Below are 26,231 nucleotides of genomic sequence, written 5' to 3'. Positions count from 1 at the left end.
ATTCTAGGGCGCCTTAGGCCCAGAATGTAAAAAATATTGTAAAACACATTTCGTAATATATAGTCTTCGCTCGAAAAAAAAAAAAAAAAACAAAACACAAAACTTCAGAGCATAGACTGCATTATCTAACGCATATCTAACGATGAGTAGACACTCAAAGAACAATACAAATGCTAGTTCTTTCACATATGCTGAACGGCAAATGTTGAAATATGGGACCATCAAGGCAAGCCTGTCAGTAACATTTGTTGTCAGAGGGCAGAGATACTCACTCAATAAACTAGGAGCGTGTGGGAAAAGACTCACTACGGCCTTACGATTGCTGTTTTCTGTGTCTGGCCAGAGCAAGAGATCCTGTTAGCTGGTAAAGATCATAAAACCTAATTCAACATCTGCCTCAAAACTAACATCTTGATCATTTTTAAGTCCGGAGGGACATCTCGCTTGTAAAGTAAGATTAGCATGTCTACTTGAACGAACTACTGGCCCGTCTATTCACGATCTGTTACCTAGGAGTGCATGTACGAAAACATCCTCTCCCAGAAGAAGGAAATTGCCAGATTATCTGCTACTGCTCAATTCCAAAAAAAGGAGAAGCTTGTACGTGGTTGACATTTTCACTTGGTCTGTTTGGACGATGAGGCGCCTGGAACCGACGGGGTTTTGCTCTGTTCATAGAATGAAGAAGACAAGAAGGCAGAAGCCCAACAAACTGCAGACCTACAAAAGTTTGAGAGTACAGAGACGCAGTTCTTACCAACGGATTCTAAATCATCCGATTCTGTATGTGCAAAAAAATGGATCTTTCTCAGCTTGAATGCACATATTCGTGTCATCTAACCTCACCTTTCACCGATAGTCATCAAAGGGAAAGCTTCCAAGTTTCTGGATCGTGAGTGCTTCAAAACAAAGTCAGAGCTTAATAGCATCCTCTTGCTTATTGTCTTGTTTTTAGCCTTCACTAACACCACAAGCCAAAGCAACCACAATTGATACAAGTAAACTTGAGACTGTTTGTACAGCTGTCGAAAAATCACATCCGATACAGTGAGTTCGTAGGAACAATGACCTTTTTTTGCGTCTCTCAATCTCACACTTTTCTATGCACTAGTATCAAGAAACTGATTGCAATCAAATTCACAACTGCGAAATCAGCACCTGGAGCTTCAACGGAACCTGATTCCAAATCAGAGTATGCATGTCCGGCATGTCTCAAGAGTTTTAAGAATGGGACAAAGATGACTTGTAAGTGTTGCTAGTAATTGGAATGATACAATTCAATGCCGTGCTCTGCTTTGTGGTTTTTTTTTTGCAGGATACTATTCATTCCTAACATGAAATTCAAATTTAGTTCCAAAAGGATGTGGACATGTTGTGTGTGGGCAATGCGCAAACATGTTTATCAAAAAGACTGGAAAGTGCTATGTGTGTGATGTCAAGTGTCGAGACAAGGATCTCATAGAACTGTTTGTCGAGGGTACAGGATTCGCATCAGGTGGTCAAGCAGAAGCAAAGAAAACATTTGTAGCCTTCCAATAATTCATAAGTGTCCATTCTCTTGTTCATATAAATACATGTTCTCTATATCGAACTCATTGCCTTTGATGTAACATTCTTCAAAACAGACTCCCTGAAATTAGATATAGTTTCACTTGGCGATGCAGCCGAGAAAATAGCCGTGCCGGCAACAATGACATTAGCACCAGCAGCAGTACACTTGTCGATATTACCAGCAGCTACACCACCATCGACTTCAATATCCAGGTGTGGGTACTTGGCACGTAATATACGAACTTTTTCCAGGCAGTTTTCCATGAATGATTGGCCTCCGAAACCAGGTTCTATATGTGATGTGTGAGGTCTGGCAAAGAAACACACTAGAAGTGGAGTTACTGACCAACAGTCATAATAAGAACCTGATCCAGCTTATCAGCAAGAGGGAAAACAACCGATACGTCAGTTTTTGGTTTGATGCCACAGCCAGCCTTCATTCCTGCAGCGTGGATCTTGTCGATGAGGTCTGATGGGTTGTCTAGTTGACGGTTGAGGATCAATGTCAGCCAAAAAAACCAAAGAATTTGGTAACAGGATGATCAAAGAGCACATGATTGTAAATTGACGTACTGGTAGCTTCGATATGGAAACAGTACATGGCAGCACCAGCTTTTGCGAAATCGTTCACCCACTAGCAAAGGGAGTTTGTTGTTGTGAAGATAGGATAATGATGGTGGTGTTCAAATCCGATGAAAGAATTTCGAATCAGCAAAACAAAGTTACGCAGCACATCAGTATCCGACATGGTTTCTCAACAGTTCGATCCGTGGGTATAAGCAACGAGAGCCAAGCTCGAACTGACCTTTTCTGGCTCTGATACCATCATATGACAATCTATAATATGTATAAAAAGGCCTCTGATTAGTTCAAAAGCACATCACCACATCAAGCTTTCAAAACTTAAATGTTACCCATAAAGACTTTGTTGTGCTTGCTCAAAGCTCCAATAATGGGAGCTCCCATGGTAATATTTGGCACGAAATGTCTAAATTACAGCAGTACAGTCAGTAATCTATACAATTCCAAGCAAGCTTCATCGGTCACTACAATACCCGTCCATAATATCCATATGCAGATAATCAGCCCCAGCATCCGTCATTCTACGTGCCTCATCAGCCATACATGCGAAATCGCACGATAGCATTGACGGTGCAATCTTTGGTTGTGGGGCACTCATCCTCGTTATGATCGTATGTGTTTTTCTTGCTGTCAAATTATACCCAACACATCTGTAACATGACACGTTCCAAATGGAAGCCGCCCTTTGTAGCAGCCGAGCTACTACTGCCATGGAAGCAGGATGTCGCTACACGTACGCAGTCTCGAGCAAGCACGATAATCCCGATGTTTGTAGGTCGCAAGTTTCTGGTGCATAATGGCAAGGACTATAAACCCGTCACGGTGACGGCACAGATGGTGAATCATAAGCTGGGAGAGTTTAGTATTACTAGGAAGCCATTCTCGTATAAGAAGAAGGAGGAGAAGAAGGGAAGGGGTGGACATTAAAACCGCGATGTTTGGATGGGTTGATTCGCCATTACGTATCATAAAGAACAGAGAGGCTTCGTATACATCCATGCATGAGCTACATTGTAGAATAGGAACCTTGGAAACTCCTTGGTCTGCTTGCATCCTCCCCCAAAACATAAAAACATAAAAAGCCTCGAGAAAAACAGCGATCTTTTGTAGTATATACATGAAATGATAGATATATTAGTTTAAGCAAAGTAAAATCGTGTATGCAACCCGGTACGATGAGCAAGGCATCATGCATCAGCTTGTTTTCGTTGTTGAGTCTGTCGACCTATTCGTCGAAGCACTAGCAGGAGCCTTTCCATCCATACGAGCAATCTTTTCCTGCCCTATAAACACACAAGAATATGGTTAGCTGGTTGGAACCGTTTGTAGCTTATAATTGACAACTTACACGTCAGCTTCTCATGCAGAATGTGATCAGTACCTTCTTTTTGCATGTGTACCCTCCTCCTTTCTTTGATTTCTATCAAGGATTTGAATACAATTAGTAGACGAGCATTCACACTACCAACTAATATGTTTCTCAATAAAGCAAGATCAATGACTCACCCTTGCGAGCGAAATACAAGGCCCCGAAGCCTACAAAGGTGAATGCCGCCCTATATATACGAAATATCAGTCACATGACGGTTGAAATGTTAGATTTTGTAGTGAGACTTGTCAGCTCATGATGTTTGAAATGTGAAATTTTGTGATGAAGACTTGCCAGCCATATATCGTAGACTAGCAAGGGGACGAAGAGTTAGCTAATCACGTTGAGAGATGACGCGTAAAGAAACGCTTACAGCTACAGTGTTCATATTTGGTTGCTCTTGTCGTGAAATGCTATCGAAAGTTGGCAGTTTCGAGATTTGGTGGTGGAAGACAGATAAACCGCGTCGAACTGGCAATTCTTGTCAGTATGAGTATTTACTGACTAAGTCACGGAGTATTTCACGCTTAAACACGTTCCTTTGGTCAGAATTGTCAAGTTTCGAAACTAGAGTGAGCTCGTACAAGCCACATACATTCGTTTTTGTCTTTTCAACAAGTTCGTGGCCCAAGAGCATATACAAGCTAGCAGAGAGCAAACAAAGGTGAGTCCATTCTTGCTTGTTGAGTCATAGGTGCATTCGTGCCTTGCTGTATATATGGTGCTATGGAACTCGTTGAAAAGGATGCTCGTTAAAGCTTCAACCAACTTTTGGAGAGAAAAAAGCAACAGAAGAGACCCACCACCCTAAGATACCTGACTGTGGAGGACGTGCAGTGTCGTTATATTTAGCTCCATATTATTGCATCGACTATTTTGGATTGGACAAGACGGGTGGAAAGAAACTCGAATGTTGCCAAAATGGCATCAACCATATACGAATCGCGGAAGAGACATCAACTGTCTTTGACCTCCACGATTGAACTCAACTTGATACAAGATTTTCAACTGTCTGTCGTTCAATCTGATATTAACCAGACGTCGGTTTCAATCTTATTCACTAGATGGTAAATCTAACGACACAAAAGCGATTAGCCGCTGCTGTCCTCAAGTGCGGTGAACGCAAGATCTGGTTGGACCCAAATGAGGCCAACGAAATCTCAAATGCAAACTCTCGTAAGTTATGGGTTGTTGATTGGATTGTGTTTGTTGGCTTATGACTGGTGACTGACCATATATTAACCATATACCTACCATATCAATCATCCATCCAACCAACTTGATCATCCTTCATGTTCAATCCTACTCTGACATCTTATAACATCCTTCCTCACCACCACCAACAAATCCATCACCACCATCCAAACCCTCATCACAGGCCAAAACATCCGCAAACTCGCCAAAGATGGTCTGATTATCCGAAAGCCACAGACAGTCCACTCTCGATTCCGTGTCCGTGAAAAGGCCGCCGCAAAGAGTCTGGGTCGTCACATGGGTACTGGTAAACGACGTGGTACTGCCGATGCTCGTATGCCTACCGCTGTCTTATGGATGAGAAGGATGCGCGTATTACGTCGTCTTTTGCGCAAGTACCGTGAGCAAAAGAAGATTGATAAGCATCTGTAAGTGATGTGCCATATGTAGTTTGTGATTGCGTCGACGTCGCTGAGTCTGTTTGTCGTATCTGTCGGCATTGACAAGTCTCATAAATTCGGTCCTTCGCGCCCGTATCTTGCATGGTCTCTGTGCTCACATTTGCAATCTTATGTAGATACCACTCGCTCTACATGAAGGCAAAGGGTAACGTCTTCAAGAACAAGCGTGTATTGATGGAACACATTCACAAGGCTAAGGCTGAAGCTGCCCGTACAAAGACTTTGGCGTACGTCTCTCGTCATATAGATCTTGAAACCATAATGCTATAATTATTCCTCTTCTTTTCCGCTGACTCCCCTTCTTCTTCTTAGTGACCAAGCTGAAGCCATCCGTGCCCGAACCAAGGCTGCCCGTGAACGTCGTCAACAACGTGTCGCCGCAAAGAAGGAGGGTGTTGAAGAAGCTGCACCTGCTGAAGTCGCTGCCGAAGCTCCAGCTCCTGCTGCTGCTACACCTGCACCAACAAAAGCTGCTAAAGGTGCTAAACGATCGTAAAACAAAGTTGGTTATAGTGTTGTAAAGCAAAAACTGTTGGTTTCTGAGAGCAAATAAAACCCGTATTTTTTGAAATTGGAAGATTTGGAAGGGAAGATGGGTTGGATATGCTGTGTGGTTTTGGTCGTTTTCCGTCGCCTTATATATGCTCTTCAACTTTTTGAATGTGTTGTGTGTGAGTGGTATGCATTTGCAAGAACTTTAGTGCTGTTGAACAGACGCAAGCATAGAAATTCCCCAAGAAAGCAATCATTTTTGAAAGTGAGTGAATGGGTCTGGTGAATCATTTATTCATTCCATTTTGACTAGGACGATCAAAAGTCAGTATACCGGGTTCCTCAATATTGGTGGCACCGTGGGTTCCTCATCTTAATCTGTTTACATACGACCCATTCATCATATTTCCATTTGCAACATGCCCCCTTCCCCTGAGGTCCGCAAAAGAATGGATCAGACAATGCATGGAGTGTTTGACAACACATCACATATGACTCGCAATGATCTCTGCGCCTTTCTGGACACACCAGCTGTCTTCTGTTAATCCATTTCTTGGTTCTTCTGGACTTGAAATATGTAAAGAAATAGTGAGACGATGCCGCTACTGGATGTCGAGGGTAAGTGGATTTTTTGCTGGCGTGTCGACATTCTTACTTTATGGCGTAGCAGACTCACATTTGTTTTGCCTTGAGCCTTGAAATACCGCCCCACTTACATTGCAACGTTATGTAGTGTAGATATTATCCAGTCTACATGAAGCCAACGGGTAACTTTTCAAAACGAAGTGGGTGTCGATGGAACAAATTCACAAAATGAAATCTCTCATACAAACCACTTAGGTATGTATCCCTATATGTCGTTCTTGGAAATATGCCTGTACTGAAAGATTCCTTTCTTGGTTGTTTTTTTGCTAATTTAGCTTTTCATAGTGAACCAAAGCTGAAGACATCCTTGTCCAAACCAAGGCGGCTCGTAAGCCGCGTCAGCAACGGTTTGTAGCAACATAAACCCCTAAATTGCTAGACAGAATGAATACACCACAGATTGATACTTTGGACGTTGCTGTGTGCTTGATAAATTGAGAAGCAGTTGGCTGATGTTGTATAGTGGATGCCTCAAATAAATAGAAGATTTCAACTCTTAGATCACACCATTCTACTTGAATTGCTAAACTTTTTTATTATTCTTCTCATTTTTACTACCTACAGTTATACTAATCTATACAAGCTTATAACATTATTTTGGTGTTTTACATAGTGTGATACTACTACTAGAAATTATGTGTGATATGTGCCAAAAACCTGCCAACCCAAAAGAAACCAATAGAATGAAGATAAATGACGCCGAAAAGCCATCATTTCGTCATTCCCAGTTATGACGACCAATAGGATCAGCATCGAATTCGTGCTCCTTTCGATACTTGAGTGTGTTGTCGATCGGGATCTCGTACGAGTAGGGATCTCGGATGATTGGAGCTTGTCTTTTGGTGAGAGTTTTATTAGAGATGCAAAAGGAAAAAAAAAAGATGGTACAGGTTCATACTGGTGTCGTTCAACCCTGGGTATAGTACAAGCACGACCTTTGTGGCTAATACAAATAGGTGTACGTGTGGTCAGTTTGAAATTGAGGCCGATGACTCGGTTGTGCGAGTGGAGGACATACCCTGGTTGTCCACACTAAAAAAACACGATGGGGGAAAAATCGTGTGAGAAGGAGAAAAAAAAACACATATTGATCAGAATCTCACGTTGAAGCATTCCATCACACCGTGACGGCGAGGAGGAATGCATCCTCGCGGCTATAAAGACATTTGATATTTAGACTCTATTTACAGCACCTCGACCTATCCTTCGACCTATCCGGATACACTCTCAACCAAACTTGAAACAGTATATCTCACTTTCGTGTAGTCACAAGCAACTCGAGATCCCAAGACAGTGAGGGCACGATTGCGGTGAACAGTCATACATGCAGCAGCGTCTTCATCATTGGCAAACTAGGTACGAGACGGATTTCGGGTGTTGGTTGGAATGCAGCAGTATTTGGTGGTACGATTACCTCAATAAAAGCGTAATTGACCTATGTGCAAGAGTCAAGGAGTTAGAGACATATACAGATGCATTCATATTCAAAGAGTATAAAGCCTACCTTTCCTCCTCGTTTCATTTCGCATTTACGAAGCCTTCCCCTTTTGGCGAACGGGTCAAATGTCATTCGAATGTCGGCTTCAATGACATCTATGGATGGGAAACGTGAGTGAACGAACATAGATGCACTTTTAGATCTTAATGCGAGCTTACTTGGTGGAATCTTTGATACAAAGAGCGTGGCTAGATTGAAGAATTCAAAAGGAATCAGGCCTTTATCTTTTCCACAAACAAGCAAAGAAAGATCTACTATAAATACATACCCATATGGCAAGCAGCTTTTATGTATCAGAGCGTGCGCCGTCTCTCTGTTGCTTCGATACCCTCAAACAGCCTGGAAAGTCAAACTCACGAATCACACGACGGAAACCAACTTTGACAGGGATTTCGTGTCGGAAGACAAACAGGAATTAAATTCTATCGCGAACCAAACCGCCAAAATTTCACTATTTGGGCGGAGCAAATTTTATTTAAATGATCTGGTCTAAAGGATTTGAATTCACGAGACAAATATGATCATTAAGCCGGCACTCACAATCACCTTCGAAGAGGAGGAGCTTCCCATTAGCTCATCCCATTTTGACGTGTCTTCTGGCTTAAAATCACGAAATCAGTCTGCAATTAATGATGATAAAAGTGTTAGTGTGGCTACAGGTGGACTTGCCGTCAACCAAGAAAAATTCAGGCTGTCGTCTGTGTTAAAGAGTAGCTTGAATGAGAAGGAAGTGGATGAATTGAGAGAAATTTTCAGGCTCGTTGATCAGGTATTTATTTGATGCATCATCTGGCCATCAATTTTCAGCAAAAGGGTACTGACGCTTTTCGACACGTTTGTAGGATGGTGGAGGAACGATATCAAAGGATGAATTACAAATTCTGATGAAAACACTCGGAATTCGTGCTTCAGCTGTATGTAGCCCCTTCCACCTGGTTTCTTCATCGTTATCTTGTTTGTTGCGTCCAAAAAACAAACCTCCTTCATTTATCAAAGCTCACATAGCATCATCCCACACCGTTCCTGTTAGGCAGAGCTAGACGCCATGGTAGACGAAATCGACAAGGAAAAGACTGGTGAAATCGATTTCCCATGTACAGTATACAACCGCAAGATTGGCTTTAAACCCTTGTCACCCATTTTTAACTAACAGTAATCACCCATTCCATCCATCATTTCTCCAGCCTTTGTATCAGCCATGTCGCGAGAGGTACAGACATCTGTTAGCGAAGATGAGCTACGGAAGGCCTTCAAATTGTACGTTTCCGACTGCCTTTTCGGGTGTGATTTCAAAAAATTCAATTTTCCACATTGTTTAGATTCGACCACCATTTCGGAGGTAAACCTGGACATATAACATACCCTCAACTTATGTCCATCTTGTGTCATTATGGCGGGAAATCACGGTTTAGTAACGATGATGCTGCTTACATTCTCTCACAGGTAGAACATCGTCATCGCAACCCTTCTTTCAACGAGAAATGAAATCGAACGCTCGTCACAAACTCACACATGGTGTTTCTCATCTTAGATCTTGCCATCATTAAGCCAAACAGGCTCACTAGAATACAATGGCTTTATCGAAATCTACAAGGAAGCATGGGAAAACGCGTCTGCCACGTCAACAGCCAATGTGAAGAAGTGATTCGCTCGATTCCGGGAATCTAATATTTGAGGACATTGCATAAGCAGCATAATTTTGCGTTTAACGTTAACAATATATTTAGTAATTTGGAGTCAAAACAACGAGCTTTTCTATGTGTATATGATTTTGCAGAGCACACGTTTTCATGATATCCCAACTTTTTTCAGTCTCTGCAAGAGAAAAGCATGCATGTCTTCTTCCAGCTGTAGCAGGCCATTCGAGGATACCATACGATGAGTCGGAGATCTCTCATAGGAATTGGGTATCGGTTTGCCACCTTCTAATCGTACTACTCCCAGCAAGTCCTACACCGAACACATTTGAGTAAGCCAAAAAAGCAAGATAAGCAGAATCCAAAGAGTATCTACCTCTGGATCAGCGACACGGCCATAAGTGACAAATACCCTGGAATCATTCACGTTCAAGTACCCTTCTACTTGTTTGGCTGCTCCATATACCACAGCTATTGACTCGTGCACATGATCTTTAAGCACATCGTGTAGTAATTCTAGTGGAAGAAAGAGAATGAGGAAAAATGGACGAGAAGTTGCAGGGTGAGAGCTCAGAACAACCAGAGCTACTGTATCCATGGCGTCTCTCCTGTCAAACAACCAAGTCACACGCATGAAGAGCAAGACGACCCATTCATCAACTCTGAAACGATCTCGATCCCAATTCTTGTTCAAACACGTACCTTCAAATATGGGATTGATTTCAACATTCGATGGTGACAGCTTCTCGTGATTTTCATCTAGCACCCATCCGATGACAGCCATTTCATTCAGTCCGCGTCCGTGCACAGGAGTATTGAGAAAGGACAAGGCAGGTCCTTTAGCTGATTTCAGTGTTGGATGCACATATAGCTCGTATGGATATGATGCGACACGTATTCCAACAAAATTGCTCGTTGGTACAGGCCGTGACGTGTGTAGGATACTAGCGTGATGAAATAGCCGTGAAAGTGTCCGTATAGCTTGCATTCTCACGTCCTTTCAACTCTGCGACAAACAAAAAATCTAATTAGTCTAGTTCATCAAGCTAGTTCAAAGCAAGAACAGCTCAGCTAACAGGCCTCTTACATATACTATAAAATGGCAGCCTTATTAGAAGGTATAAGACGTCAAGCAGCTCGCAACCGTCCTCTTGTGGTTGATGAAGAAGAATTCGATTCGGAATATGACACGACAGAATCTGATTTGGACACTGACGATGGAGCAGAACCACAGGAACCTGATCTAGCAACTGTATTGTTGACTCTTGGTACTATTTTGCTACCTCTGCTATCAAGAATGTTGGGAAGACAAGGTACATCAATGAAACATGAACGACTGGAGTGGTTCCATTTTGTTGGCTTGAAGCTAACCTACCTTTTGGACGTTAGCAATGATCACGGCTCTCAAAACATTCTACAATATCTAAACTATATGAAGACTGACTCCTGCTAGTCAATCAACACACTCCAAGTCGAATGCAACAACCTGTATTTATATAGTCTACACCCCTTCAACTCTTTGTAATTATATATCCTCAACAAATATGTACATACTCTCTCACTCTCCTCTATCTCAAGCTTCCATGGCATTGTCACCAGCATTCAATCTTCGTAACTGATTGAACACTTTGGTGAAGAAGGGCCTGATTTCATTGATTTCCATCAGTCCTAGATTGTCCATCTAAAATACGCCAAGGGAGTGTATACATGTCAACAATGCCAAAAAAAACAGAGCATGTTCTACAAATACTACCTGTAGGTAATCATATCCAAGTTGTTTCAGACCCTGATGCGCTTTCGATTGACGTATTTCACGTAAATCCTTGAGTAGAGTTTTGACTAGTTCAGCGCGTGGTATATCATCACTTGCACTAGGGCGAAAAACATCAGAAATAGCTCGTGCACAGAGTGACCTTAAATACCACTAACCAATCTAATAACAATTGAGCGATTTCCATAAAATGAAACGGTAGCGCAGAGAAAGATCCTTCGTCTCGTTCTCGTTTTGACAAGTCTTGTAATCGATCTGCCAAGGTCAATGTAAGTAAATGCATCATCAGTTTCCAGTTGACGACCATTCGATTTACCAGCATCAAGCCATTCAGGAGGCTGGATGTTACATTTCTGTTTCTTTTTCAGAGTAACAGCTAGCCATAAGGGAACTTTGGTTTTCATTGGTGGTCTGAATGGTCCATATGTTCCCTGTTGAAGGATACAGGAGTGAGCGACGGGCTTGTATATACAGTTCCAACAATGTTCGACACAGTCACGATTCGGCGTGTTGACTCGTGTGCATTCCAAGGTTCAAAGTGCTTGTGCAATATTTTGGTTGATGTTGATCAATGTCGGCAAGCAAGCGAATGGGCTTCTCGTTTGCAGGCATACATAGATCGAATGATCTTGCCAAAATTCATTATTTAAAGATTCAACGCGTTGCATCCAAAGTCTGCAATCAACAATCAAGACAAGAAACCAAACTCAACACACTTACAGAAATCATATCCAGTTGAGCCAGTTTCTGAGAAGGAACGATAGTTATTGGTTCATCTTCTGCAAGAAATTCAATCTCTGTTGGGCTAAATGATGATGTTGCTCCTCGAGCTAGTGCCATTATTGCTGTCTTTGCGACGTTTAAGTGAGTGGACGCAAGATGTTATACCTGGGATATGATGGCGAACGTATAAAGATTGAATTCATGTGGACATCTGTCGCCCCACCAACTTAAGCGCATGAGATCTACCACATCTAGTCCAGAACTGTCAGCGTTTTGCTTTTGAATAAGACAAGCTCTATTTGGTTGTTTGATGCAGCCAATTAGAGCGGATGTGATAAGAGATACAGTCTCGCCTTCGCCACAAATGCAATGCTAATTTCCTTTTGGTGCTCTACTTAACTTCAAGTCTGTTGATGAGAGGCGGCGGTTTGGAAACCTGAAGCTGTTTGAGACGAGACAGCGTCTAATGCACGTAAGTGCTAATAGGCTTAGTACATGTGTTGTGACGGCTATTCGTTACTCGTACGTTGAAGATCTCAAACAATCATATGGTCTAGTACAAATATGTGTGTTGTATTTCTGCACCAATGAGAATCATGTGATATCAATGTCATAAGAGGCATGAGGTCGAATCCAATCGATGAGGCGGAAAACACTATCGAGAAAGTATGCATAGAGACCGACCTCCAAGTCTGAGATTGACTTGTTCTGACAGATTCAACGGGATACTTTTGCCGTTGCGCCGAAGCCTATTACCAATCGAAAAGGTCTTTTGATGAGAACTGGTATCCACTCAAAAGCATATGTATGAACGAAGGAAATATAGTTTTACCTGACGAAATTCAAGTCTAGAATCGGCCGGCGCTATCAATCGGAATTACATGTACTACGCGCAAATCAAAACGTCAAGGATGATCCCTACTCCCTCAAGAACTCACTGAAAAAAGTATAATAGGAAGTGCATCGATGTACACGCGAATTCAGCGTCCAATAGCATAACTTGACCTCATAGATATGACTAAATTCGAATACGGTTTCGTTTGTTTGGAGGCTGACCTCGTACATCCCATAAACAAACAAACACACCAACAGATACTGCCGAGATGTCCAAATGTCCGGCGTGCAAATTTTTTTCCACCCACTAGTGAGTGTCATCGCCAAAGCCTTTAGTGGTTTGCAATTAATTCGAGAAGAACGACTTCCGACAATCTTCCTGCCCTAAAGAAAACACTTTGTTTTAAGTTAGGAGGCATGGGACATGGTAGACAACATCATCAGTGACATCCGGCACCTACTGGCGAACCCACTTACGCCAGTTACGTCAACCCGACATATAGCCTGCCTGGCGTGTAAAGCACTACGCAGTCGTTGCACAGGTGAGCTAGAGTTTAGATTTAAGCTGCCGTAGTATCTGACTTTCCTCATCTCTTCGAATTATGCTGTAGGAGAGCGACCTTGCAGCCGATGCGCTCTCAAAGGCAAAACTTGTGAATACCCATCCGAGAATCCACAACCATCGCTGAATAAAAGTGAAAGATCAAGGTAAACGCGTCTTTGAAAGATGTCAATATATTAGGAAAAATACTAAAATTATGCTCTTCTCGTCTTGGCGCTGTTAGGTATATTCTTGACCTCGAAGAACGTGTTGACCAAACGGAACAGGTGTTGCTACAATTTGTACGCAAATACGAATCGCTAGAAAATGGGGTAAAGCAAGAACCAGGACAACCTCAGTTACATCAGCCCGAGCCTGATACACCAACAATATTGTCGTCTGCCGTACTGCATGAACTAGTGACTGCGTTTTTCTCACACCCTTCCGATGTCCACAAAGTGCCATTTTTACACCCATTGGCATTCCAACACGATATACAAGCTGATCTAATACCAGACTATTTAATTCTACTCGTCGGAAGTCTGGGAGCACCATACTCAAGAACTCCCGAAGTCTTGGCATTAGTGCCTGATCTCGACCGTAAAAATGCTGGTGATGGATTGAATATAAAAATCGAAGATGATGTACCAATATGGGAGTTGGCTGATGCTGTTGCAAAACTGGGACGTGACGCGCTATCGCGTGAAATGGGTAGCAGTGATCATCTGAGTCTACATGTCTTGTGTGGGCTTTTTCTTATGGCTTACATTCTCTCAGGTGTCAAAATGTTTCAAATATCAGTGGATTTTGTTTGATGGAAGCCAATTTCTCAACTTTTTCTTACATAGAGCAAAGTGAATTTTTCTCGTCATATATGTACGTTACTGCTGCAGTGAGGCTAGCGCAGTCTTTAGAGTTAGACACAGATCCAGATTATCACGATACAAGCTATATTCGCTACCAGCCGTATCCTTTGCCTTTGCCGAGACCAAAGACGTGGTTGGAACGCGAGAGTCGAAGAAGGCTGTTTTGGTCAATTGCGGCTTTCGAGCGAAGTAAGTGAATGCCTGATGTCTTCTTCTGAAATGCTATGGCCCTCTTCTGAAATGCTATGGTTGTCCTTGAACTCCAATGGTTAACAAAATCTTTTATAGGATACGCAACACTTCTAAACCGTCCCAGTTACATCTTTTTCGACTATGTCACCACGTATCTACCTGCCCCAGATATGTATTGGCATATTGCAGATCCAGAGTCCTTGACATGCCCGTTTGTCCTCCATCAAAATCCCCAAAATCATCCGCCGCAACAATCGGATATCTCTCCAAGTGATCCGTTTCTAGGAGACGATTCTCTGATACTGTATTTTCGAGCGACACCATTATATGAACGGATCGAGGTATTTCGAAATACGTATTTCGGGTCGCTTGGAATATGCCTTGAGAGGCCCGGGAAGATTGCTGTGGGGCCTAGCGAGAGATTGACGTGGGAAGTGTTGAATGGACAGCGTGCACGGTTGAGTACTGACTTGGGTGTGGTTGAGAATGATATTATGGGGTGAGTACTCAATCAAGAATGTGCTGCAGCTTTACACTTGTGCATTTTCGAGCCATCCTTCTGCATTTTTTGTTCACTCGCTCACGCCCGCATTCATTCAATAGGTATCTGGAAACTGCAAAGTTACGACTAAAGTCAGCAACAAAGGTTGAAGCAGATAGAGGCCTCAGTCTTGTTGAATTCTTTGTACAAACTTTTCATTTGGCGTTAAGTCAAAATTTGTAAGTTGTGTCTCGGAGCTGAAGAGCATTCTGCCATTACTTGTTTCCCTTTTTTGGATCGTGAACCTTGTGGAAAGCTTGCAAAACACCAAAGTTCTTTATTTTATCAATATAGTGCAATAGCATATTCACAAGGTATACTCCAAGACCCATTCAACGTCGCATACAATCTTGACTTCCACATTGACCGAACATTTGCAACAATCGCATCAATACTCTCAACCTTAACAAGGCATGACGAGGCAGGATGTCAAGTGCATAAATATATGGTTTTAGGACTCCACCAATGCATGCTTGCATTATCTGGATGTCAGAAACTGAATCCGGGATTGGTGAAGACGAGTCTATTGGAATGCGCGAGACTTGTGGTTGTAGTGTCTAAAGCGTGGAGGTTTTACAGCACTTTTGTACAGAGGTTTAAAGAGTGTGTTGATGTCTTGTATGTGGGTGATGAGGAGATTAGGAGTGAGTTCAAGGCTATACTAAATCCATAGACCGTTAGATACCCCAACAAATTAGATTAGAACTTAGAAAAAGGAGAGGAGACAGTGGAGAGACCGTGTGTTGGTCGTGTACTGGGACACTTTTATTGCCGCCTCATAATACTGGGACGGTTTTATCGAAACCAAATGTAAACATATGACCTCAAAGGAACTAGTAAATCTAATAATTTTAATGTTATAGAAATATGTCACACCACAAAACACGCAGCTTTCGTTCAACACTATGCTGGCCGTTACCGCCACTTGACGTAGGCAGAAACCGAGCCACACTACCTAATTTCCAACCTTGCTAGCCCAATTCAAGTCCAACTTTATAACAATTTATCACCTAAAACACCATTTATTATCATCTATGTCACGATTTCACATCATAGGAGGAGCATTCTGTCATTGCACTAGAGTTGCTTATACCATAACATATAAGGAGTTGTTGGTATGAGGTGATGAGAGCATGACAGAATACACTTTTCGTCTTGTGTATAGGTGAATTCTGTATGGATGGTGTAGTGTGACTTCAAAGCAGTTTGAATTGCCGTGAGCACTGAAACTACTAGAATGTAAAATTGAGTTTTAGTTTTAGCAAAGAATATGTTGAAACTTACTGACGAGACCACGAAAATGGCTGATTAATCCGTTCACTAGCTACGGACGACTTGGCAGGTGAATAAGTGAATCGATTACTAGCACTAATAAAGGGTTAGAGGAGAGTAGTAGCACTAGGACTAGCAATATGAGCAATATCATCCCCACTTACACCAGCGTTCCTAGAGAAACACTTTTTAAAGATGTCCTCTGTAAAAATATTCTTTCCTTCAATCTCATCAGTCTGCGCCAAACTTTCTCTCATCACCACCTACTAGATGACTCTGCCGCTGCTGGTCAAAGGCAGAGGCAGCAGTCGATATAATAGATGCAGCGTTTGCATGAAGAATCGTCCAATTCCCAATCACGTCCCACTGGCCACCTTCACCCCTCATAATCATCCGTCGGACTCCGAAGAGGATTTCGAATCTACGTGCGTCTCACTCGATAACACAGCTCTAGATCTTGAGGTTCCAACCAGGTCATGGTGATTTCTAGCTCTGCAGATAATGTATATGAACAAAGATGTTTAAATTTAGAATAAAGGGCAAAACGATCACATTACCTAACTGGGTATTCATTCGAAGTCGTTGCTTAACCACGGCAATACTCCACATCATCTTTAATCAGAAACACGATCCATTGAAGGCGAATTCTGTTGATGTTCGACTTTCATCATCTTCTAGACGAGATAAAGCTGTTTGTAATAATAAAGCTGTTTGTAATAATTCTAAGTCTATTCCATTTCTTGTGTAGCCTAAAGATCGCGAGTTGTATCAGTAATCAACACGTCGTGGGCAAGTCATGAGAAAGTATCCATATAGTAGGAAGAAGTTGTTTCAACACAGCGCCAAAAAACGGTGAGGAGTGTGAGATGTTTAGTACGTACTCTCATCATATCACGTTCAACGACATCGACTGAAACCCAACCTTGAGATATTTCAACGTCGTTTTTATCAGGCGTTTCTGGTACGATGCCCTTCATTTCTAAATGACATAAGGAAAAGGTCAGCGTTACCTCTGGAAGCGCTCAACAACAAAAGGGCAATTCCCATACCGTTACGATGCCTTGAAATCTCCTGATACCGGTTGATGCCAATCGCGAACTCTTGTCTGGCTCTTGAATCCGAAAAGCGGGATGTAACGCCATATTCAAAGTCTTCAAACGGCCGGGTTAATCCTTCGTCAGAGGCATTTCACTTAGAAGCCCTTTTAAAATCAGAAATACGACCAATAGTAGTAATGCGACAGACACAAAGGAACGAGAGTGTTTGGAATTTGTTGCTTCCAACCGGTTGAGTGGTTCGTTCGAGTAACCCGTTCTCTCAAAGAAGTGGTGGGCAAACTTTGATGAAATCCTCGGTGTTAAAGTCCAGATACCAGAGACGAACGACCAAGAATGTGACAAAAACTTAAAGTAGGAAGTTGAAATATCATTAGATCGTCATCATTCGGCTCTTACGAAACCGACATTCGAGATCTCGACGTGGCTGGATTCAGGAGTCTGGAAAGTGTACAACGTCTTTGAATCTTCTATCCATACGGAATTTTACATAGATAATCAAAGGAGTAGACCTCTACTGCGGCATCATTTCACATTTTGCTTCGATCGAGTCCAACGGAAGCGAGTAAAGGGAGTATCAGATATAATCCAATAAGCGGAGCAGTAAACAGGCCATGTGAGTACTATGTGGTGTATTGTCGTGTATAGATCCATCGGTTACAACCCTGAAGAGCAAGGGTGAGGAAGGTTAGCTTAATCAGAGTAACGGAAAAGAGGACGATTACAGGTATGGCCAGTAGCTCGATTGATAACGCTAGTAGTACTATTACATTAAGGTAATGTCACTCTACCTTCAACGACTAACAAACTGTTCGCTGACACCAAGACCCACCAAATAGAGCAAGGACGTATGGAACTGGAACGAAGAATCAACAAATCATGAGCTTTTGCTACATATCTGGTCTTCGTCTCTCTGAGAATCTTTGGTCAATGTTGAAAACCATCAGTAATACCCGTGGAATCGGAGCCTCTATATAGAGTGAGGATATTATATTAATTACTGATCTTGTCTTCTTTTTATCTGAAATATCAATACCGTCGCGCTTTCTCAAAAATGAAACTAACTGTAGCCATTTTCGGATATTTTGGTAGAGCATCTGGTTGCAGCAAGATACCACGGCGATCATGCAGAGGGCCATGATAGCGGCGGACATTTTTTCATCAACGTCTGTTTTGCGAACGCCCATGTTCTCATTGACTGTTCGCTGGAGGAAAAGAAGACATTGTTAGTTGAGAGATTTCATTGACGCAACTAGAAAAAACGAAAGAGGAAGAAGGAAAGAATGGATTTCGTTAAATGGATTCGATAGTGTTCAATTTAATCAAGCGGTTGGTCCATTCATCATGGTTGTTGCTCTGCAGCTCGTTGAAGTTTGGAAGATTCAAAACACCGAAACTTGGTGTGTACGAAGCTGCTCGTTTGAGACCCACGAAGGAATGAGAGGGATGACAGCGTGGCGGAAATATTTAATAAATCTGAATACTGAGAGTGGCCGTATTGATCCAGGAGGAGGAATCAGGTGAATACAACGTCTCTTTGCTGATGATCCTCGAATCATTTTCCTCTAGCCGAATGGGTTCGATATGCTACAGCTACGAGGAGAAGTAAAGACTTTGAACTTGGATTCAGTCTGGAATTATTGAATAGTAACGAGGAGGAACAAGTCGATAGCAACATGCCTGCTGATTTCTGAATATACTTTTTTTACCCCTCGAAAGATGGACGGACAATTGTCAAGTACTACTGCACTCGATTTCCATTCGCATCAGCATAAGTAACTGATTTCGATACTGGCTTTAAGTATTGGAGATGCTACGCTCAGTCGTAGCGAAAAACAAAAACTCACCACTTTTCGATTGCTCGACTGTAGTCGTGATGCAAACAAACCAAACGAAACACGGCCAATACGCCTGAAAATCGTACGTACAAACAATTCAGATTAATAAATTCAATACAAACGAGCAATAACTACGTGTAACGTGTGCAATGTCCCTTTAAATAATCCTATAAGTCTATACAAATTACCACCAACTCTCTATTCGTCACGTAGGCACAACCCTCGCCTCACTACCAGCCAACTGCACATCCAACCAACTAACAAAATTAGCCAGCGTCCACCCCAGTCCATCTCCATATAATTCACCATTCAATATACCAGGGATGTAAGAAGTGACAATTCCACAAATCCATGCGATTAGTACTGCTACTATTACACTAGTGTAGCTTATGGAGTGCTGTTGTTGTTTGGGTGATGAGAGCATGTTGTTGGTCTTGTATGTAGGCGGATTCAGTATGTGTGGTTTGACTTCAGCACGGTTTGAGCTTGCTGAATGGAATGACACTTCTAGGAACGGGAAAAGAGTTGGCTTAACTGAAGCAGTCCAAAAAAACGACAGTGCTAGCAGCCCATACCACGAACTGGTTTAATAACTCCATTCTGACTACTAGCTACAGTCAGAGTCACAGGCGAAATACTTCCTCCAGGGCTAGTAACGCCCTTACTAGGAGTGCTAGCACTAGGACTACCAATACTACTCGGACTACTAGCAACATGATTACCACCAGCAACAGCAGCATTAGCAGAGAACCACTTATCAAACTCCTCTGGCAAAATATTCTTTTCCTCAATCTCGTCAGTCTGCGCCATCACTTCTCTTGTCACGACTAGCAGTGGATGCTTCTGCCTTTCAGTAACAGCAGCGGCAGCAGCAGTCGATATGTTAGATGCAGTGTCCGATAAGGAATGCACAAGGGACACATAGTGTTCACGTTCTGACTCTAGTTTTACTAGAGCTTCTTGAAAGAGTCCTTTGAAGTGGGCGTGAGAGTCCACGTCTAACACAGGTGGCGAAAAAAGAAGAGATTGGTATTTCGTCTTTGTTCAACACAGCGACAAAAAAGCCTCGAACACCAATGACAGAGGGAAGGGAGAAACATACATACCATCTCGAAATCCTCCCAAAGTACCTTGCAACGCTTTAACATCATGTCGTAACGTTGTCATCCATCGTTCCAATTCAGCGTCATAATGTTTACGACGATCAATTGTTTGCCTGTTCTCCTTGACTGAAGTTTCGACTTCCTCTATCTGCTTTTTTAGCGAGTCCTACAAACCAAACGAATTTGAATGCACAAAAGCAACGGACAAAAAAGCATGTAGCAAATCATGACGGATTGATGTTTTGCATTCCCAATTTTTCTTACCCTTTGAGATTCCAGTACTTGTAAGGCTTCACGAACTTGACCAAGCTGCTTCACTAAATGTGAGGTAGAGAGTTAAAACAAAATGGTGATGTTGAGACTGCACTCTTGGCAAAAAAACTTTGGAAGATACATTGAGTATTCACTTACATTCAACTTGTTGTCTAGCTACTCGATCCTGCAAATCCCTATACCGGGCATCCACGTCATGATCGCTAGACCCCGTCCCTCTAGTATCCTTGCTCTCAGCATCATCCGTCTGAATCGAAACAGTATTCGAATCAAGATGCGTCTGACTTGAGGCAGCTCTACATTCTACGGTTCTGACGGGAACATCATGATTTCCTAGCTCTGTAGATAATGTCTACAAATGAAAGATATTTGGAAATGTCTTAGTGTAAGGAGCAAAAAAACAACATTATGACTACTCACTCGAAGTGGTTGACTAACAACAGCATCACTCAACAAACCCTCTAAATCAGCAATACGATCTGTCAGTGTAGAATTCAGCTGATGTGCACCCTCCAAATCATATTCTAGACGAGACAGAGCACTTTGCAACGATTCCAAGTTTGCTCTTGTTTCATTCATTTCGTCGATAGCCTAAAGACAGATAATTTCTGTGAGTCTTCACATTGAGCATGAGGTCTCGAAGAAGAAAAGGATTTAAAAATAATGCAAAAAAAGAACTCATTGAATCAGTTTACTAAATACACACCCTCATCATTTCACGTTCAGCTTCATCAACTGATGCTCGCCCTTGAGATATTTCATCTTCCTTTTTATCAAGCATCTCTCGTAATTTGTCCTCTATTTCTAAAAAGGAAGGAACACAAGTTAGAGTTCGTCGTTACTACAAGATCGACAAAAACCATGTCACACAAGTTCATCGATCGTACCATTACGATGCCTCAAAGCCTCCTCATGCCCTTTGATACTATTCGCAAACTCCCTAACCTGACTCTTCAATCCAACAACCTGTATATTCAATTTCTCAATAACACCTTCCAATGTGTCAATCTGTGACTGCAAACCCCTCTCGCTATTTTTCAAATCACTGCACTCCCGTTTCTTGCTGGATAGTTCTAGCGTCAACGATTCTATATGTGTATGGTATTCCTGTACGCGTTCGTCCTGTTCAGTGTGTGCTCGTTGGAGCAAGGTTTCAGTATCGTGGAGCCGACGAGTTAGATCTGATATTGTGTTTGAGAGATGTTCTAATTTTGATGGTGTGTCTCCGTTTTGGTATTGGTCTGTTGGGTATGATGGATTCCCCCAGAATGGCGAATTTGTAGCAGGAGGTGGAATTCGTAGTGATTGTTTACGATTTGATTGTGGTGTTTTTAGTGGTGATATTATTGATGAGGACGGTGGAGGAGAAGAAGAAGATGGTATATAAATTGGTGCTGCTTCCTGCCAATATATATCGTTACGTATTGGCACAGATAATTGACGCTGTATTATAGGTGACGGCTGGATAGACGAGAAGGATGACGACGAGGATGACCGTCTAGGCGAGCTCGACTGTTGTTGTCTGCGAGATGAAGGCGAGTTCAACCATTCATGATACCCGTCATTATTATCACCCAGTATACCACCTGTAGATGATGCCTGTACAGGCGACCACGTTGGACTGGTATCATTCATTCCATTCGGTAACGAGGTATTTCGTATATCATCATCAGCTATATCATCCTGCCTACCACCATCCCCTATAGGATCTGAGCCTTCCATGATTGGTTGAAGAAGTTTGAGTAATTGTTCTTGCGATATCATAGTGTCTGGATTTGAATCAGCGAGAGAGCGTAGCCTAGATTCAGCTTCAGGGAATATAGCGATTCCATTTTCGGTGACGAGGTTATCAACAATATCTTTTAGTCTCACTCGTGGTTGATCTTGAGCCAACATTCTTGTTGAATGTGTATTTTCGGGCCAGTGTTCTATAAGAATTAAGGCTAAGCGAATTTGAGCATGGGCTGCAATTCAAAACGTACTTTGTACTTGCCGGATGAGGGAATCTAGATCAAACTGTTTGACGACGCAAACAACCCCCCTGATGTTGAGTGTTTTGAAGATGGAGACTAACTAGACTAGAAGAAGGTGTGTCAGTTCAATGAACACACAGATCAATGCAGATTGAAAATACAGAGGGAGTCTAGTTGGTTTGCAAAGAACATTAAAGTGAAAACTTCTACAATCCAAACAAGCACGACACATACGCAGTTTACAGACAACAACTTACGTTGTAGGTAGAATCAGAGACGGAAACGACTACTTAGCTTACCGATCTACTACGAACTAGATATCTACCTAGGACCAATAGAACCGGAGCTCAGCGTCGAGTGTGATTCGAGTGTTAGAACGCAAGGCACCAATTTCGAGGTTTCGCGACTCAGACAGGTGGTCAAACGCGTACAAAGACGTGATTTAGTGTTGAAAGATTCATTAGTAGTCGATAATATACACATTACTTGTAGTTTGATCTCATCTCGATGAATTTCTGGTGGTGACAACGGAAAGAACAAAAAGGGTAGCTGCAAGCAACATCGCGATTCGTACGAGAATACTCAGTTCACTTGCAATTGCACGGTCAAACAGCTCAACTCTTTTGTCGGCTCAACCCCCACATCACTTCTTTCGTTCAACAGAACACTCATTTGGTGGCGTGCTACTGGAAGAAGGCCAACATGACTACCAAAGGCAAGGACACTCGTAACAGTCAAGCTACTACACGCTTGAGCTAATCCTGTCTTTATCCACTTAGAGCACCAAAAGCAAAAGAAGCTGACTCTCAAATCTGTACACAAAGAAGTGTGTCGAATTCGAAAGGACTCGCCCATATCCAAACAAGTAGAAGACGCATTCAACATCATGCTGGATGCCCTTAATAGATACGGGTAAGCTCATACTATCAGTAACATACAGAACGTGCTGGCTGTTGAGCTGGGCTATAGACAACACAACGTCATTTACTCGCGAAAACACAATGGGTTGGCTATTCAAGCCCAAGTTGGCAACAAGTGCAAAGAGAGAGTCTTGTACTGGCTACAAAGGCATAAACTCACAGAATCCCTACAAACAGTTCCACTTTCAACCTCTCACTCACACCATAACACACAAATACAGAACTACAGCTCTTTCCATGAGTTTCAACGGTGGAAAGGACTGCACAGTCATGCTTCACTTATACTATGCAGTCCTCTACCAGTACCTAACGGATCGGGCTGCCTCTAAAATAACGAATGGATCAACTAATGGAAGTAGTGACAATGGAACACTAGCTGCTGATGGTAACGGAACCTCTGATACAACAATAACGGCACCACCAATTAAGTGCTTGTATGTAACCTGTGTGGATCCATTCCCCGAAGTGGATGACTTTGTAGATGAGTGTACTCAAGTGTAAGTTTGTGAAGGGACATATGTTGATAGTGACATTTTTTGCTACCTGTCGCCTCAGACTAATGACTAGTAATCCAAACTAATACGCCATCATCATTATCACAGGTACAATTTAGACTTGGATCGAATCGCCGAGCCCATGAAGGAAGCTCTACAAAAGTTCCTCGATGTGGAATCTTCTGTGCAGGCAATCCTTATTGGGACTAGAAGAACAGATCCCTTTGCCCGTAAGTTTTTGCGTACAGCAGTTCGTTCGTTGTCGTAGTGTAATACTGGTGGATCCGCGACTCGTGATTTTCAGACGCTACCGTGCCTTTGTGCTAATGTCAACCATCTTACGTTAGAAAACTTGATACCGTTTGATCCAACCGACAATGGCTGGCCCAGTGTTATGAGAGTACATCCCATACTAGATTGGGATTATGCTGATATATGGATGTATTTACGCTTGTTGGAGGTGGATTATTGTTCACTCTATGATAGAGGGTGAGCTAATTGGTTTGGGTTCATTTTTTTTGTTCTTGTAGTATCCTTGTCGCTTTTTGAAGATGTCTGTAGGGTCGACAACACACGTCCTCTTTGCTAACCTCACACTTTCACATCCTCTAGATACACATCATTGGGCGGTATAGGTAACACTCTACCCAACCCAGCATTAGCGAATCCACTCGTGCCTGGAGAGTTCCTCCCTGCGTATGAACTCAAAGATGCAGTTTCAGAGAGAGATGGGAGAGGCAAATCAAAATCATCATAACCGTGTGTTTTGAAGTAACTATAAGGAAACGACAACGCACAAGACATGCAATAATATCATGTTGTCTTTTAGAGTCTATTGTAATGCGAATGGGCTTTTTTAAAATAACAAAGAAAGCAAAAGCTTTTATATACAAAGGAAGCCTTTCTTCTTGTTCCACACATGTGATGCGAATAATATTATTTACAGGATGATGAGGAGACCGAATATGGCATATACCAAGAAGATTGGATATGCGACGAGCATTCTTTGTTCAGTCATTGATAGAACGGTGACAAACATGAGTGATGCTGAATATGTACACCATACTACGGATATCATTGCTAGTATCAGTCCAATCAGGCCCCTGTATGTGTGAACGTATTACGTGAGTATGTACCTTCAAACATCGTAACGTTTTTTTGGTGGAATTGTTTGCCCACAACGAAAAAAATATCATGGGGTAGGGTGTCATCGTCTTCAATACTCGTTACCAACAACATACCCTAGTCGTAATAGCACAGACACGGAACTCAGCAAGACCATTGGTAATAAACAGTAACCCAATACACTGGCAGTTCGATATCCATCAATACCCATTTCACTCATTAGGTTGAGAATCATATAGATTGATACACAGCCCAGCATTGCGACTCCGTAAATGTATCCGAATTGGATTTTGCCAGACTGTGTAGTAGGGATGGAGGGGGTGAGCGTGTGTGAGATGGCGTTGAAGTTTAATAGCAAACGCAAAACGTGAACAGAACAATCGCTAATCTCATAATCTAAGCAGCAACACGCACTCATACGTACTAGCAGTAAGAAACCACCACATAAAAAGACGAATATTAAAGGACCAGCTAGATCCGTGTCGTCCATGATGTGTTTGTCCATTGGTCTTAGTGGGTTGAGTACTGTTATAGACTAGGAAGGAGTGGTACGAAGTGATCATTTGATTAGTTTGATGTACGAGACGAGTGCTTTTTTTGGCCGAGTAGTCTGACGTTCAAGTCCACCAGCTGTTACATCACCACACTCACTTTTGTTCGAATATGTTCAAAGTTGATTCCCAATTCTATAGAATGAGCGAGTGGGTTGTAAGCGTCCATGTCAATGTCAAGAATGTCTCGATTCACCTCCAGCACATGCAACATCAAGCAAAACAAGTAAACAACCACATTGAAGCATTTAATTTATGTCAGCACTTTATGACAATCACGTACCTTCCAGTAAGGGAGCTTCGCCCGGATAACCACCAGTTCCAAATGCCGTCCTAATAGACTCCCAAGTGACTATTCCCGGGGGCGAATAATCTACACTGCCACCACCAATTGGAGCAGTACTGCTGCCAGCTGTATATGGATATTGACCTCCTCCCGTCTGGCCTTGTTGTGAGCTGTATGTTGTTTGATAGAATTGCAAGTCGTCAGTTTGATTAGTTGGGTTGTAACCGCCATTCTCTTGGAAGAGGACGTTTCCTTGCATCGTGTGGGTGGCGTATCTATGTTAGAATATTAGTTATAATGCGACTCTTCTTGTTAGCAGCAATTTGAAAGTTTGGTGTGTGTTTGTGAGAGATCTGATGCATGCGGGATGAGGATGGAAAGGAGATGAGGGAATAAGTATTTTACGTGTATTTTCGCGTCTAAAAATAAAAGTCACTCTTTATA

The 26,231-nt window shown here is 42.3% G+C and overlaps 10 protein-coding genes across 10 annotated transcripts; 5 read left to right on the top strand and 5 right to left on the bottom strand.

Moving 5' to 3' along the window:
• Positions 1–419: 419 nt before the first annotated feature.
• Positions 420–1,539, top strand: SmJEL517_g03284 (uncharacterized protein; the record flags this gene model as incomplete). The annotated part of the gene is made up of 6 exons (XM_031169212.1): positions 420–600; positions 679–783; positions 860–892; positions 956–1,047; positions 1,112–1,245; positions 1,352–1,539. The coding sequence occupies exons 1-6, from the start codon at positions 520–522 to the stop codon at positions 1,537–1,539; spliced, it is 633 nt and encodes a 210-aa protein (XP_031024863.1). The 5' UTR covers positions 420–519.
• Positions 1,540–1,581: 42 nt separating this feature from the next.
• On the bottom strand, positions 1,582–2,731 carry RPE1 (ribulose-phosphate 3-epimerase; the record flags this gene model as incomplete). The annotated part of the gene is made up of 6 exons (XM_031169211.1): positions 1,582–1,841; positions 1,898–2,032; positions 2,125–2,185; positions 2,357–2,388; positions 2,466–2,539; positions 2,607–2,731. The coding sequence occupies 6 exons, from the start codon at positions 2,729–2,731 to the stop codon at positions 1,582–1,584; spliced, it is 687 nt and encodes a 228-aa protein (XP_031024867.1).
• Positions 2,732–2,790: 59 nt separating this feature from the next.
• SmJEL517_g03282 (uncharacterized protein) lies at positions 2,791–3,060 on the top strand (the record flags this gene model as incomplete). Its single annotated transcript, XM_031169210.1, has 2 exons — positions 2,791–2,866; positions 2,909–3,060. The coding sequence occupies 2 exons, from the start codon at positions 2,791–2,793 to the stop codon at positions 3,058–3,060; spliced, it is 228 nt and encodes a 75-aa protein (XP_031024866.1).
• Positions 3,061–4,566: 1,506 nt separating this feature from the next.
• SmJEL517_g03281 (uncharacterized protein) lies at positions 4,567–5,653 on the top strand (the record flags this gene model as incomplete). Its single annotated transcript, XM_031169209.1, has 4 exons — positions 4,567–4,678; positions 4,881–5,124; positions 5,274–5,384; positions 5,470–5,653. The coding sequence occupies 4 exons, from the start codon at positions 4,567–4,569 to the stop codon at positions 5,651–5,653; spliced, it is 651 nt and encodes a 216-aa protein (XP_031024865.1).
• Positions 5,654–8,309: 2,656 nt separating this feature from the next.
• SmJEL517_g03280 (uncharacterized protein) lies at positions 8,310–9,437 on the top strand (the record flags this gene model as incomplete). The annotated part of the gene is made up of 6 exons (XM_031169208.1): positions 8,310–8,561; positions 8,635–8,706; positions 8,823–8,886; positions 8,977–9,049; positions 9,112–9,235; positions 9,324–9,437. 6 exons carry the CDS (start codon positions 8,310–8,312, stop codon positions 9,435–9,437), a joined length of 699 nt encoding a protein of 232 aa, XP_031024864.1.
• A 143-nt stretch (positions 9,438–9,580) lies between these two features.
• Positions 9,581–10,417, bottom strand: SmJEL517_g03279 (uncharacterized protein; the record flags this gene model as incomplete). The annotated part of the gene is made up of 3 exons (XM_031169207.1): positions 9,581–9,742; positions 9,806–9,945; positions 10,132–10,417. The coding sequence occupies 3 exons, from the start codon at positions 10,415–10,417 to the stop codon at positions 9,581–9,583; spliced, it is 588 nt and encodes a 195-aa protein (XP_031024918.1).
• A 585-nt stretch (positions 10,418–11,002) lies between these two features.
• On the bottom strand, positions 11,003–12,040 carry SmJEL517_g03278 (uncharacterized protein; the record flags this gene model as incomplete). Its single annotated transcript, XM_031169206.1, has 5 exons — positions 11,003–11,110; positions 11,183–11,300; positions 11,359–11,455; positions 11,517–11,631; positions 11,921–12,040. The coding sequence occupies 5 exons, from the start codon at positions 12,038–12,040 to the stop codon at positions 11,003–11,005; spliced, it is 558 nt and encodes a 185-aa protein (XP_031024919.1).
• Positions 12,041–19,267: 7,227 nt separating this feature from the next.
• On the bottom strand, positions 19,268–22,334 carry SmJEL517_g03277 (uncharacterized protein; the record flags this gene model as incomplete). Its single annotated transcript, XM_031169205.1, has 8 exons — positions 19,268–19,569; positions 19,638–20,060; positions 20,169–20,331; positions 20,430–20,482; positions 20,577–20,790; positions 20,859–21,029; positions 21,145–21,242; positions 21,326–22,334. The coding sequence occupies 8 exons, from the start codon at positions 22,332–22,334 to the stop codon at positions 19,268–19,270; spliced, it is 2,433 nt and encodes an 810-aa protein (XP_031024922.1).
• Positions 22,335–23,113: 779 nt separating this feature from the next.
• SmJEL517_g03276 (uncharacterized protein) lies at positions 23,114–24,582 on the top strand (the record flags this gene model as incomplete). Its single annotated transcript, XM_031169204.1, has 6 exons — positions 23,114–23,138; positions 23,191–23,323; positions 23,553–23,828; positions 23,934–24,055; positions 24,173–24,314; positions 24,438–24,582. The coding sequence occupies 6 exons, from the start codon at positions 23,114–23,116 to the stop codon at positions 24,580–24,582; spliced, it is 843 nt and encodes a 280-aa protein (XP_031024923.1).
• Positions 24,583–24,765: 183 nt separating this feature from the next.
• On the bottom strand, positions 24,766–26,046 carry SmJEL517_g03275 (uncharacterized protein; the record flags this gene model as incomplete). Its single annotated transcript, XM_031169203.1, has 5 exons — positions 24,766–24,928; positions 25,067–25,248; positions 25,375–25,485; positions 25,602–25,636; positions 25,785–26,046. The coding sequence occupies 5 exons, from the start codon at positions 26,044–26,046 to the stop codon at positions 24,766–24,768; spliced, it is 753 nt and encodes a 250-aa protein (XP_031024920.1).
• Between the last annotated feature and the right edge of the window lie 185 nt (positions 26,047–26,231).

Source organism: Synchytrium microbalum, assembly GCF_006535985.1.
Source record: "Synchytrium microbalum strain JEL517 chromosome Unknown SmJEL517_scf0016, whole genome shotgun sequence".
In the NCBI taxonomy this organism is placed as follows: Eukaryota; Fungi; Chytridiomycota; class Chytridiomycetes; order Synchytriales; family Synchytriaceae; genus Synchytrium; species Synchytrium microbalum.
This window is presented reverse-complemented; position numbering and strand designations above follow the sequence as displayed.